Source organism: Macaca mulatta, chromosome 11 (genome assembly GCF_049350105.2).
Source record: "Macaca mulatta isolate MMU2019108-1 chromosome 11, T2T-MMU8v2.0, whole genome shotgun sequence".
Lineage (NCBI taxonomy): Eukaryota > Metazoa > Chordata > Mammalia > Primates > Cercopithecidae > Macaca > Macaca mulatta.
In genome coordinates this window covers 18,744,434-18,759,474 of record NC_133416.1, presented here as the reverse complement: position 1 = coordinate 18,759,474, position 15,041 = coordinate 18,744,434, and the positions used below count along the sequence as shown (strand labels likewise).

The window sequence follows — 15,041 nt, the reverse complement described above, 5'->3', positions numbered from 1 at the left end:
AAAGCATGGAATTGTACCGTAATTTTTATTAGACAAGGAAAGACATCAAATGTGGTCCCCGCAAGGTGGAAGAGAGAAGGATACTCAACCTTATTTTGTCACTTTATGTCCCCTCTCCTTCCAGCTCACACTCCTCTGTCCCCAGCCTTCTCACCCCTGTATGTGGCAAAGAAGGCTCCATCCAGCTGTGTGAGAAATAAGATAAATAAGAAAGACATTACAAGGAGAAAGAGAAGTAGGAAAGAAAAAAAAAAGACTGTGTTCTCTTTAACGATAATAATGTTCTTCTTAAAAGCTTTTATGTAATAGGCTTCCGAGATGTCTGAGATCATGGTGTTTTCTGTCACTCGATTGATTAGGAACAAATAACCTTTATTAACAGTGGTTTTCTCTGGGGGTGGGAATACTAACAGCTTCATTTTGTATACAATGCTTTTCTGAGTTATTTTAATTTTGGCAAAATAAACACGATTTGCTTATATATTCTGGGAGAAAATACAGTTCAAGCTTGAGGAAGAAAAATAACCTAAAACTCTGGATTAGTTAAGACACATATTGAAGGAAATTCTTACAATTAGAAAACATCAGGCTATCCCTGAAATTGCAATGACTAGCATAAACGTTTGGATAAGACAATCACAAAATGATGCCACTGTCAGAGGAAAAACCCTGTTTATTATGTGATTTGGTGATCCAATGGTTCTATGTTGCATTTATTCTTTTTTTTCTCCACTTACAGGCACTGCTTTGTTATCTGTGGTGGCTTTTCCCTTGGAAGATTTCTATCTGGGCACTTACCATGCAGTTAACAACATACCAAAAACAGAGCAGCACAGGCTGTTTTACATAGCACTGTTGACCATTTGCCTTGGCACTGGAGGCATAAGAGCCATCGTCTGTCCACTGGGTGCTTTTGGCCTTCAGGAGTATGGATCACAAAAAACAATGTCTTTTTTTAACTGGTAAGTAGCACTGGCTAGGAGACAAAAGAGGCTTATGACCGTCCTCACTGTTTACTTTCTGATTCCATTTGGGTAGTAGTTGTTCAGTCTTTGTGATGAATTGGGCTAAGTGACGATGGAATGAATCTGTGATGATGATTCAGTCAGTAATCACAGGAGCTTCTAAATCTCATGCAGACCAGTACAGCTTACCAGCACCTTCCCAACACACACGGATACATTTATCCTCCAGGTAAAAAGATTTGAAGTGCCTTGTCCTGCAGAATAGAAGGTGGCTTTGGAACCAGAGACCTGGGTGGAAGTCTGGACTCTGCTTAACACAAGCTGACTGACCTTGACCTAGTCATGTATTCTCTACCTCAGTTTATTCATTTCTGAAGGGGGATAATACCTCTTCTCCAGTTTTATTAGAGGTAACACCATGTGTACTGCTGGCAAAGAACTTGGCACATAGTAAGTGATCAAAAAAAGGTAGCTGTTAGCATGTCTGTATTGTAGTAGACTAATTTGGGAGAAATTATAAATTTCTAGGCCAATGCAGAGAGAAGATGCAAAGATGAAAGAAGTATTTAACAATTTGTTAAAACATCACCCAGCATCTCTGTTTCTCACCCAGTTCGCTCCCAACACCTAAAAGAGTTTATATTCCATGAAAATCAAACAGCCTTCCTGTGAATCTTTGCCTCTCCCAATGAGTTCTTACGGAGTTCGTCAGTTTTTGTGTTTTTTAAGGAAACAATTTATATTACCAAATACAAATTCAAGAAAAAAAATTAATATTTGGATCTTAAGGGAGGGTAGTTAAGCATTTAGTATAAAACTTCTTTGTTATCGTTGTTATCTATCAGTGGATGTCAAACAGATGTGATCTACATTGTCCATTTTTAGAGTAAATAGTGTCTATACGTATATGTATAGGCATATGTAGCTCTCCGAGGCCGTTCTTCTTTTCTCTTTTTTTTCTTCTCTTGCTCCCCTTTTTTCTTTCTCTAATGATATTAATATTATAAAGCACTCAGCCCTATTTGGGATTAAGTCCTAATGTCAGAGAACAATGCAGTCTTACCAAAGGTAGAAGGGACTCTTTACTTCCTTGCAGCAAAGTCTGCCTCCTTGACCTGCCCAAAGGAGAAAGAAAAATCCTTCTTTTTTATTCTATTCGGAGGTTTTAATCCTTAATTAGCAACATCATTTTGATTAAATAAGACTCTGGAGGATTAAGACTGGAGAGCAATCAGTTGTTCTGAAAGATAGCTCTGGAGAATTTATTGTACTGTGGTCTTAGTCATTCAGAGTTGTGTTTAATCAAAGTGACATTTCTCAGTGTTGATTACAAAGGAGACATTATATGAATGAAATATTTCCTTTGGGAAACAGAGGGGACTCCCACTGGGTCCGCGCTTTAGGGCTTCCGGAAGGGGGATGGGGAATGGGGAGAAAATGAATTTCTGCAGCTGTAAGGAACCAGGCCAAATTGAGGATGAGCACATTTAGATTTTTAAAAATTATTTTCCAATTTCACTAAATAGCCCAGTATTTTAAAAATTTAAAGTTAAAGCATCCAGAAATGTGTATAAAGAATCAGGGTGTTATTCTTTAATGTGATAAAAGAACTGGATGATAAGCTCCTTGAAGGCTGAATCTGGTTGTTTTACCTTTTTTTATTTTTCCAGTTTAAATACTAAACTACAGGCCAACTTTTATGAATGTTCACTTACCTTACTGTAGTTTATAGCAACGAATGCTGATTCCATTCCTGTACACAGTGCAGGGGCTGGTGACAAGACGGACAGAGACTCCACTGGGCAACCAGACAGCTGGCAGAATCCCGGCTCTATCACTTAGGAGTTTTGTGGTCTTTGGCAAGTTCCTTAATTCCTCAGAGCCCCAGGCTCCTCATCCACCAAGTGGGAATATCTTGGAAAGCTATTGTATCACTTATACATAAAGTATCCTAGCATATTATAGGTATTCAAATTATGATCACTATTGTTATGATTATTGCTAAATCATGGATAAGCCATCAGCTCAAACCATTGTCTAAATGCTAGGAAAGAGGGGACCCATTTAGGAGGAGGTCATCTTGGAAAGGAGCAGTTTATTAATGCATAATCTATGTCTTCCAGTCAGTGCCTCTAGATATTAGCCTGGTAAATATAATGAATTTCAGCCGTGCCTTTAGAAAACAACATACCCCTTGAATCTGTAACTACTTGAAGGCTGCATTCAGTTCTATTTGCAGCACAGATGTCAGATGTTCATAGTTACAGGACCTTTAATGAGATGTGTCATTGCTTCTGTACCACCTAAAGCTTCCCAGTGAGCATGTTAAGTAGCATAGACTGGAAGTATCAGGCACTGAAAACACCACTTCCGAGTAAAGCTGCCAAATGTAGGTGAGAAAACCACTCCTAGCCAACATTACCATCTGGTACTGGATCTTCCTCAACTAATGCACCTCACTGCAAAAATAAAGCTAAACTCCCTGAAATCAAGAGACATAAGAATCTGCCAACATCCTTGTGACATTATCCAGATCAGAACCTGGCTTTCCACATATTCCAAAAGCTGAGATGGCCAATTAAGAATAGCCAGACTGGAGATCACCTAGGTAAATACACCTGTGCAGATTCTTTTCTGGAAGCAAAAAGAAGGAGAATAATGAAGTCTGTTCCTGGCCACAATTTTAAATTCTACCACAATTAACCTCAAATCTTGCTTCTGCATTTCTCTACTTTCTTCACCTGATAATTTGCATCCTATCTGCATATCACAGTCTGTTGCTAAGGGGTTACTAGGGTGAATTATATACATGATTAAAAGCCCAAGTAGAATATTGGTAAAGTTCTTGAAAAAAGTCTGGAGACTGACTTATTTCACCCCAGAAATGTTGACTATCTGGTACTCAAATTGACTCTACGTGGTATCTGTCTCAAACTGAAATATTCTGATTTTAACACTTCCTCAAATTAAATATATTTTATCTTAGAGAAGCACTAGAGGTAAAAATATATGATCCCACAGCATTTTTCCAGAATCTATTTTAATATTCACAAGAACACTGAGAACAATGATTGTTAACCCTAGGTGCACATTAAAGCCACCTGAGGATTCTTTTTTAAAAAGTACAAATGCCTGGGTCCTGCCACCAAAGATTCTGACTACATTGGTTAGAGGCAGGACCCAGGGACCAGGATTTTTTTTAAGCTGCCCAAGTAGAGTTGAGAACCACTGTTCTAACGCAGTGTTGCTGATTTTAATTATCACTTGAGAGCCTTGTTGAAAATGTTTCCCAGGTCCCACCTCGAACCTCCTGGATCAGAATTTCCTGGGAGGACAGGTGGGAAATGCATATTTTAAACAAGTACTGTCTTACTCTATTCAGGCTGCAATAACAAATCAGCATAGATTGGCTGGCTTATAAACAATAGAAATTTATTTTTCACAGCTCTGGAGGCCAGAATTCTGAGATCAGGGTTCTGGTGAGTGTTCCCTTCCTGGCTGGAAGACTGCTGGCTTCTTACTGTGTCTTCACATAGTGGAAACGGCAAAGGAGCTCTAGGAGGTCTCTTTTACAAGGGAACTAATCCCATTCAGAAAGTCGCCACCTCTATGATCAAAAGCTCCACCTCCCAAATACACCGCTCCCTAATACCACTGTTACAGGAGGTATATAACACCTAATACCAAGTTACGATTTCAACATATGAAATTTGAGGGGACACAAATATTCCTACCATATCAAGTACTTCAGGTGATTCAGAAGATCAATCAAAGTTTGAGAACAATTCCAGAGCCATAAGGAAAGTCTAGTGATGCCTTTGAAAAGAAATGAAACTAACCATTGATTGAACCCACTACTGTGTTTCAGACTGCTTTGGAACTTTTTGACAATTTTATAGCAATTATCATCACATTTAGAAATCTACCTGATTGAGAAATTCAACATAATTCTGAAAAGAGAGAGGAAAAAATATAAATCTACCTATATTCTTCAATCGTAAAATCATAATTTATAAGGTACATTTCAGCGAACAAAATCAAAGCAGTTCATGAAATAATCTTATTAATAATCAAAATGTCCTTTGAGTTACATGCTGAGGAGTAGTAGCTTGTAAATAGCTTTGAAAAAATCACAGACCTTCCCAAATTCTATTTGCACTGGCTCTAGCCAAGTTTAACAAATGCTACCCTCTCACCCTAATAACAACAAGCACTTCCTTCTTTTCCTTTGTGATCTGAGCTCACTGCAACCTCCATCTCCCGGGTTCAAGCAATTCTCCTGCCTCAGCTTCCCAAGTAGCTGGGATTACAGGCGCATACCACCACGCCCGGCTAGTTTTTTGTATTTTAGTAGAGATGGGGTTTCACCATGTTGCCCAGGCTGTTCTCGAATCCCTGAGCTTAGGCAATCCTCCCGCCTTGGCCTCCACAGTGCCGGGATTACAGGCGTGAGCCACTGAGCCGGGCGCATGTTCTCTTTTAAGCTTGAAAGATACATGAGTCAGGACAATTGTTAAAATTAGGGTGTTGGCCAGGCACACACCTGAATCCCTAGGCTCTGGGAGGCCTAGGAAGGAGGATCACTCAAGGCCAGGGGTTTGAGACAAGCCTGAGTAACCCCATCTCTACCAAAAAAAATTTTTTTTAAATTAGCCAGACATGGCGGGGTGAGCCTGTAGTTGCATGTGCTTGAGAGACTGAGACTCAGAAAGTGAGGAGCTTAAGCTCAGGAGGCTGAGATTACAGTGAGCTATGAACACCCTGCACCAGTCCAGCCTGGGTGACAGAGTGAGACCCTATCTCAAAAAAATAAAAATAAAAAGACGGGGAGTGGGTGGGGGTTGTTGGCCAAAGAATGAGGGAATGGGAAAGGAGGGAAAGGGAATGAAACAGGTTAAAGAGTAAGAGAAGTAGGAAGAGCTTGGGAGAGAGAGTAAAGCAGTCCCCCAAATTTTTAAATTAAAAACTCAACTTCTTCAATCCTAATGTCTAGTTACCCAAATCAATATTTTATTGTCTTTAATAGCTCTGCTGGAAAAAAATATGTATTCACAGATAAAAAGGAACTCTAAAGTTTCTGTTTTTCCTCTTCTTTCTCCAAATATTTGGCTACCAGAGTATTCTTTGAAGTACCTCAGTGGCCAATGGCTATGCTAAAAGAAGCAATGATTGACAACAGCCATCCACCATGAAATCGGTGCCCAAGTATTTTATTTCACTGACTCCTCTAAACAGTTCAGTTTTATCCCATTGAAGAGTCACAAATCCCCTGGAAAATTATCTGAATATTGATCAATGTAGAATAAAATACTTTCTCTGGAATATTTAAATGGTCCACTAATGCTATGAAGACCTGAAACTTACAGAAAATTTGCCTCCCTTCTTTGATACTGCCTCAGGTTAGGAAAGACCATTTTGAATAATTTCTCTTCAAATCACCAAAAGTAAACATGAAGCACATCAAAACTGGCCAGTCTAAGAAATGACAAAATATTTGAGTAATTTAAATGTATTACTAAATTAATTAAGTGAATGTTTAAAATAATCTCGTAAGGATTGCTGAGTTTTGCAGCCACGATTTTTCTCATTTGTATTCAATACCATACAATCATGAAGACAAAAAAATTACCACTTATATATACTCCCAATTATTTGCAGTTCCCAGTCTGTATTTAAAAGTAGACTAAAGAAACATATTTTTACTGCTGCTTTCAATTTTCCTTAATCACTGGTATTTGTTTTGCTTTAGTGCTTTGCTCTCTGACTTTTTGTGTGAGAGGTGCTTTATAAATTCAATTTGCTAGTGAGCTATGAGATGAAAGGAGTCTTAATGGTAAGTTTGAAGACTGTGGGTTTTTATTTCTTTTTTTTTTTTGTAGATGATACATATACAATTTCACCCTTAATTATCTGTAGCTTGTCCTGTCCATGGATCAACAAAGATATATATAAAACATGCCTGTACTAGGTAATTCTTTCAGAAAATTACACAATCAAATATGTTGGGTGACATTTGTTCAAATACATTTAGTACTTCATGTAAAATCTCTTCCTAGACATAAATATTCAGCACTATAATTTTTTGGTTTCTAACTACTTTTCACAAGATTTAAGTCTTGGAATAATTGTAATTTTCCTTGACCCTCTTTAGAGCAATGCAGTTTACATCACCATGTGGTACACTGAAGAGTCACACAGTGTTCTCTTAGATTTTCTCAACAATGCTTAACATTTTAAAAAGAGTTTCCTAAAGACTGAAAGCACTGTAACAGTACTTTTGGCTCCAGATTCTCTGTGTTGCTACAGCCACAAGTCAAGTGTATGGCTTGCAGCAGCATGAAAGGATAACCTGTGGCTGAGCCTAGGGACTCCATCCAGTTGTCCTAGAAAATTATAACTTTTTGTACCTCACCTACCTTGTGATAAATACATTTCTATTAGTGGATCACAGTAAGTCAGTTTGCTCAATGTGGTCATGTTTGATGTTCTATTACTTTTCTAGGCCAATTATTGAGAGGTTTTAGTTTTTTTTTTTTTTAATATTGTGTTTGTTTGATTAATTGATTTTTATGAGATGCTGTATTATTAATCTGTTATTTAATCTCCATTTATTTTCAACCTAGTACTGTGCTAGGTCTCATGGAGATAAAGAAATGAAGAATAAAATCTTACCATCAGGGAGCTTCACAATCTATATATGAAAAGCAAAACTGACAAAAATGAAATAATTGAATAATGAGTATTTGCTTTAGAAGTTCAGAAAAGAAGCTGGGTGTAGTGGCTCCTGTTTCTAGTCCAGCACTTTGGGAGGCCAAGGCAAGTGGATTGCTTGAGCTCAGGAGTTCAAGACCAGCCTGGGCAAAATGGCAAAACCCCATCTCTACAAGAAATACAAAAAAATTAGCTAGGCATGGCAGTGTGCACCTGTGGTCCCAGATACTTGGGAGGCTGAGGCAATAGGATCACTTGAGCCCAAGAGATCAAGGCTGCAGTGAGTCAAGGTCATGCTACTGCACTCCAGCTTGGTCAACAGAGTGAGATAATGTCTCAAAAAAATTTTACAGAAGAGAAGAAGCAGAATATTCAAGAAAGTATTTAATGAAGGAAAAGAGACTGAATATAGGACTTTAAAAGTGAGACAGGGCAAGCCAAGAAATAGGACAAGTTAAGGAGACAAACATGGGTAGGTCTGTTTCTCAGACAGTGAGGAGACTAGCTCAACTTGACACATGTTCTTTCCAAACACATATCACATATCTATCCACTTCTGTCTCTTTCCTTTGCTACCACCATGGCCCAGTTTGCTCTTAGCTCTCATCCAGACTTACAATAGCTGCGATTTTCTCCCTACCTTGCACCATCTGCAATTCATGGAACTGACACAATAATCTTTCCACTGAAAACAAGATCTATATGAGCCCCCTGCTCAATTCCCTTCAAATGGCTTCCCAATGCACTGAAAATAAAATCCAGACTTCTTGCCATGAACTTCAAGGCCCTAAATGACCTGGACCACATTTCCTGCTTTATCTTTTCTTCTAATATTTTATTCCTTAATCACTGTATTAGTCCATTTTCATGCTGCTGATAAAGACATACCCAAGACTGGGAAATTTACAAAAGAAAGAGGTTTAATTTGACTTGAAGTTCCATGTGGCTGGAGAAGCCTCATAATAATGGTGGAAGGCAAGAAGGAGCAAGTCATGTCTTACATAGATGGCAGCAAGCAAAGACAGAGCTTGTGCAGAGAAACACCCATTTTTAAAACCACCAGATCTTGTAAGACCTATTCACTATCATGAGAACAGCATGAGAAAGACCTGCCCCCATGATTCTATCATCTCCCACCTGGTCCCTCCCACAACATGTGGCAAATATGGGAGCTACAAGATGAAATTTGGGTGGGGACACAAAGCCAAACCATACCATTCTGCCCCCAGCCCCTCCCAAATCTCATATCTTCATATTTCAAAACCAATCATGCCTTTCCAACAGTCCCCCAAAGTATCAACTCATTTCAGCATTAACTCAAAAGTCCACAGTCCAAAGTCTCATCTGAGACAGAGCAAGTCTCTTCCACCTATGAGCCTGTAAAATCAAAAGCAAGTTAGTTACTTCCTAGATACAATGGGGGTACAGGTATTGGGTAAATATAGCCATTCCAAATGGGAGAAATTAGCCAAAACAAAGGGGCTACAGGCCCAATGGAAGTCCAAAATCCAGCAAGGCAGTCAAATCTCAAACCTCCAAAATGATCTCCTTTGACTCCATGTCTCATATTTAGGTCATGCTAATGCAAGAGGTGGGTTCCCATGGTCTTCAGCAGCTCTGCCCCTGTGGCTTTGCAGGGTGCAGCTTCCCTTCTAGCTGCCTTCATGGACTGGCACTGAATGTCTGTGACTTTTCCAGGCACACGGTGCAAGCTGTCAGTGGATCTATCACTCTGGGATCTGGAGGACGGTGGTTCTCTTCTCACAGCTCCACTAGGCATTGCCGCAGTAGGAACTCTGTGTGGGGGCTCTGACCTCACATTTCTGTTCCACACTGCCCCAGCAGAGGTTGTCCACAACGGCCCTGCCCCTGCAGCAAACTTCTGCATCCAGGTGTTTCCATACATCTTCTGAAATCTAGGTGGAGGTTCCCAAACCTCAGTTCTTGACCTCTGTGCATCTACAGGCTCAACACCACATGGAAGCTGCCAAGGCTTGGGGTTTCCAACCTCTGAAACAGCAGCCTGAGCTGTATCTTGGCCCCTTTCAGTTATGGCTGGAGCAGCTGGGACACAGGGCACCAAGTCCCTAAACTACACACAGCACAGGAACCTGGACCTGGCCCACAAAACCATTTTTGCCTCTAAGGACTCTGGGCCTGTGATGGGAGAGGCTGCCATGAAGACCTCTGACATGCCCTGGAGACATTTTCCCCATTGTCTTGGGGATTAGCATTTGGTTCCTTGTTACTTATGCAAATTTCTGCAGCAGGCTTGAATTTCTCCTCGGAAAATGGGATTTTCTTTTCTATTGCATTGTCAAGCTGCAAATTTTCCAAACTTTATGCTCTGCTTCCCTTATAAAACTGAATGCCTTTAACAGCACCCAAGTCACCGCTTGAAAGTTTTGCTGCTTATAAGTTTTTTCTGCCAGATGCCCTAAATCTTCTCTCTCAGGTTCAAAGTTCCACAAATCTCTAGGGCAGGGGCAAAATGCTGCCAGTCTCTGTTAAAACATAACAAGAGTCACCTTTGCTCCAGTTCCAAAGTTTCTCATCTCCATCTGAGACCACCTCAACCTGGATTTCAGTGTCCATGTCATTGTCAGCATTTTGGTCAAAGCTATTCAACAAGTCTCCAGGGCGTTCCAGACTTTCCTACATTTTCCTGTCTTCTGAGCCCTCCAAACTGTTCCAACCTCTGCCTGTTACCGAGTTCCAAAGTCACTTCCACATTTGCAGGTATCTTTTCAGCAGTGCCCCACTCTACTGGTACCAATTTACTGTATTAGTCTGCTTTCACACTGCTGATAAAGACATAACTGAGACTCAGCAACTTACAAAAGAAAGAGGTTTAACTGGACTTACAGTTACACATGGCTGGAGAGGCCTCACAATCATGGGGGAAGGCAAGGAGGAGCAAATCACATCTTACACAGATGACAGCAGGCAAAGAGGGAGCTGTGCAGAGAAACTCCCATTTTTAAAACCATCATATGTTGTTAGACCCATTTGCTATCATGAGAGCATCACAGGAAAGACCCGCCCCCATGATTCAATCATCTCCAGTTGGGTCCCTCCCACAACATGTGGGAATTATGGGAGCTACAAGCTGAGATTTGGATGGGGACACAGAGCCAAACCATATCATTCACTATGCTCCAACTTCACTGCTTTTTTTGTTCCTGAAATCAGGGTTGGAGAAAAATGAACATTTGATATGATGACATTTGCTTAGCACCATGTAGTTATAATCCATGTTCTTCATTTAATGTTCTTCATTAAAATTCTTACCAAAAAAGCTTATTTAGAGGGTGTGATTCCAATTTTTAAAATTCCAGAAAGTAGAAGATCACAGACCATGTGATTATCAGATTTTGTGACTCTAACTCATGTCTTTGGACTACAATTCTGAAGAGGAAGGACAACATTTATAGTTAATGATTGATATATAAAATGTGATGAGAGGAATGAAAGTTAATTTCAATTGTTAAAGGCTAGATTAACAAGAAAATGAAAGTGTCATGAAATTGATAACCACAAAGATGCAGAAAGAAGTATTAACAGGATATTTAGCCCGATTAGCCCTGTACCAGGATGATGACTTCTGCTCATGGCTCTACAAGCAACACAGCTGTGTGAACGTGGATGAGTCATTTCAGTTTTCCAAGTTCAGAGTTCTTCTCCGAAAGAGAGGGAGAAAAGTTTCTGACCTCAGTTTAGGCAATGGTTTCTGAGAAACAATTCTAAAAGGACGATCTGTGGAAAAAAATTAGAATAGGACTTCATCACAATTAAGAATTTCTGCTTTTCAAAAGACACTTTTTATAGAATAAAAAGACAAGCCACAGGCTGGGAGAAAATACTTACAAATCACATAATTGAGGAAGAACTTGTAGCCAGAATACATAAGGACAGAAACTTCACCAAAGAAGATATGCAGATGATCAATAAGCACATGAATAGATGCTCAATATCATTAGCCATTAGGGAAATGCAAAATAAAACCACCATCATATATCAGTACACATGTACTATACCAAGTTTTGGCAGGGATATGAAGAGATGAGAACTCTCATACACATGTGGTGATAATGTAAAATGTTACAACTACTTAAAAACTATTTGAAATTTTCTTAAAATATTAAATATACATCTATCATATATCACCCAGCCATTACACTCCTAGGTTTTACCCAAGAGAAATTAATGTCTATGTCTGTTCAAAGGCTTGTACATGAATGTTCTTAACAGCATTATTTGCAATAGCAATAAGCTGAAAAATGTCTATTAACAGTAAATGCATAAACAAACACTGGTACATTTACATAATGGAATAGTACTTGGCAATAAAGAGGAATGGATACAGATAAATACATTAACATGGATGAATCTCAAAATAATTATGCCAAGTGAAAGAAGCCAGATTTGAAAATACAGATGATTTAATATTTAAAAAAGAATCTATGAATTGCAAACTAATTTATAGTGGCAGAAAAAAGATCAGTGGTTGCCTAGAGACGAGGAAGGGGAAATGAGAAGGGGCAGGGTTCAGAAGGGTGACAAGGGATATGACGGAGCTTTAGAGGCAATGGATATGTTTGTTATCTTGAATGTGGTAATTATTTTGTGTGTGCATATATATTCAAACCTTACAAAATTGCACACTTCAAATATATGCAGTTTATTGCATCTCAATTATATCTCAATAAAGCTCTTTAAAAAAAAAGCAGGAGAAAAGAAAGTAACAGTAACCAAGACACTGGTATTGACATAAGGACAGATCAGTGGAACAGAACTGAGAGTCAGAAAATACACCTACATTTGTACGGTCAATTGATTTTCAACAAAAGTGTCAAAAAATCATTGAGGAAAAGATCATGTTCTCAATAAATTATACTGTAAAAACTGAATATCCATATAGGAAATAATTACCCCATGACACCCTACTGAAAAATTAATTCAAATTAGATTAACTTTATATGAGATCAAAACCCATAACAGTGATTTTTTTGAAAAAACACAGGGGAAAATACTTGTGACTAAGGCTTAGAAACTATTCTTTACATAGGATACAAAAAGTATGAACCAATAAAGATAAAAAATGATAGAATGAAATTTACTAAACTTTTAAACTTTTGCTTATCAAAAGACATCATTGAGAAAAGGAAAAGGAAAACCCCATATTATAAGAAAGCATTTGTAGAACATGTATCTGACAGATGACATGCATCCAAAATATATGAAGACCTTTGACAAATCAATGATAGGAAAAGAAACTGTCCAATTAAAAAAAAAAATAGAGGATCTCCAATATTAGCCAATACAAGAAGAGCCCTATTTCTCCCAGGTACTTCCTCTTACATCAAAAAAACCCAAACCTAACACAACAAATGGACATAGGGAGATTTCAAAAGGTAGAAAGAAGACAATCTCTTCCTAGGGGCCTTGGAACTTGAGGAAGGACTACAATGAGTTTCCTGGGTTTTCTTTTTGTTATCAGTGGGGCTACAGAGAAACCTAGAACCTGGAACCAGGTACAGATGGGTGAGAGCAAAGGTGTGGCAAGGAATGGGCAGCTCCAAAAAAGTCCTGCTCCCCTTACTCAAAGTTCTAGGAAAAAGGTAGACTAATATAGGTGAAAATGTTTTTGACAACATCTGTCCTTCTCTAGCCAAACACTATTAAAAACACTGCCTCCCCTGCATACTGCTGGTCCAATAGTGTCAGCAGACATGAGCGAGAATCTAATATTTTACATAAACACTCGGAGAATCAGACCGGAACACTCTGATTCCCAAGTTGGGTGGTGTTGCTGAGGCCAAGTGAGGAGCCTGTCTTTCATCTCCTGCCCAGCAGAAACTGGAAGTGCTCTAATTTACCCTCCTGGGCAGTGTCAGCTGGGTGCAGCAGAGAGCTGAGCCTCCACTCCCAACCAGAAAGTATGCAGCAAGGCTAGTCTCCAATTAATTAGCAGTAATATTCCATGTCTTCAATTATTCTTCCCTCCCCCTCCCCCCAGCTTACTTTGTCATAGTCTCCTGTGTGATGGAGGAAATAATCTTAGTTAAAATTCAACTCTCCACATATTCCATTATTGTACTCACACAACAAGAAGTCTGGAGAAAAATGCAAAATTATACTATATCCACATTAAGTTCATGACCACCAAACTTGTTCCTTATCACTGCCTAGCAAGTATATGATGTCCAGTCAATTTCTCTCCTCCTTTAAAGTACTATTTCTAAACATTTTCTTTCTTCTCAAAACTTCAATATTCCCTTTCCATAGCCAGTTTTACCTGTTGTCTTTACTTCTTTTATGTAGAAGAAATAGAGGGAAATAAGGGAAAGAAGGAGGGAGGAAGGCGGGAAGGGAGGGAGGAAGGCAGGGAGGGAGGGAGGGAGGAAAGAAAGGAAGGGAGGAAGGAAGGAAGGAAGGAAGGAAAGGGAGGGAGGGAGGGAGGGAAGGAGGGAGGGAAAGAATGAAGGAAAGGAAAAAGGAAATGAGAGGGGAGGCGAGGCGGGGCGGGGTGGGGAGGGCGGGGCGAGGTGAGGAATCATTTAGAAGATTTGCAGCCTGGGCAACACGGTGAGACCTCATCTCTACTAAAAATAAATTAGCAGGTATGGTAGTGCGTGCTTGTGCTCCCAGGTACTAGACAGAAGTTGAGGCAGTAGGACTGCTTCAGCCTGGGAGGTCAAAGCTGCAGTGAGCCATGACTGCATCACTGCATTCCAGCCTGGGTGACAGAGTAAGACGTTGTGGGAAAAAAAAGAAGTGGAGGGAGGGGGAGGGGGGGAGGGAGGGGGAGGGAGGGGGAGGGGGGAGGGAGGGGGAGGGGGGAGGGAGGGGGAGGGGGGAGGGGGGAGGGAGAGAGAGAGAGATCGATCGTGGGAAGGGAAGACACAAAGAAGATGTGGTGGACATGCCCCAGGATGACCCCCAGTGGACCACATGCTTGTTTGGACCCATCCCCCTGAGTGTGGGCAGAACCTGTAACCTGATTCTAAACAGTAGAATATTGGAAAGATTTTGGAATATCACTCCCCTAATTATGTTATATGGCAAAGGTGAAAGAATTTTGCAGAGATAATTGAGGTTTCTCATCAGCTGATTTCAGTTATCAGAGCCCAGATTATACCGGGTGGGTCTCATCTAATCACATAAACCCTTTAAATTTTAATGATAGTGTAAGTGTACTAAGACTTATCTGATGGTGCTTGCACAACTGAAACACTTAAAAAAACTAATATGTATATAAGTTATATATGTAAATGAGTAAATTTTATTGTATTTAATTTTCCTCAATCTTTAAAGTAAAAGTTAAGATCCCTTCTTTGCAATGGGATTCTAATGGCAAGATTT

The 15,041-nt window shown here is 39.6% G+C and overlaps 1 protein-coding gene and 1 long non-coding RNA gene across 2 annotated transcripts in view; one reads left to right on the top strand and one right to left on the bottom strand.

The window, feature by feature from the left end:
• LOC107000781 (uncharacterized) overlaps positions 1 to 2,168 on the bottom strand; it is a 66,212-nt gene extending 64,044 nt beyond the window's left edge. Inside the window, exons 1-3 of the long non-coding RNA XR_013400924.1 lie at positions 2,029 to 2,168; positions 818 to 1,219; positions 90 to 185 (exon numbers count right to left, since the gene is read on the bottom strand). This is a non-coding gene — a long non-coding RNA (uncharacterized LOC107000781). The remainder of the gene's footprint in view (positions 1 to 89; positions 186 to 817; positions 1,220 to 2,028) is intronic.
• The window catches only part of SLC15A5 (solute carrier family 15 member 5), a 90,982-nt gene that overhangs the window by 4,139 nt on the left and 71,802 nt on the right, over positions 1 to 15,041 (top strand). The window contains exon 2 of the mRNA XM_001091323.4: positions 740 to 962. Within this exon, the coding sequence (XP_001091323.3) occupies positions 740 to 962 (223 nt within the window). The remainder of the gene's footprint in view (positions 1 to 739; positions 963 to 15,041) is intronic.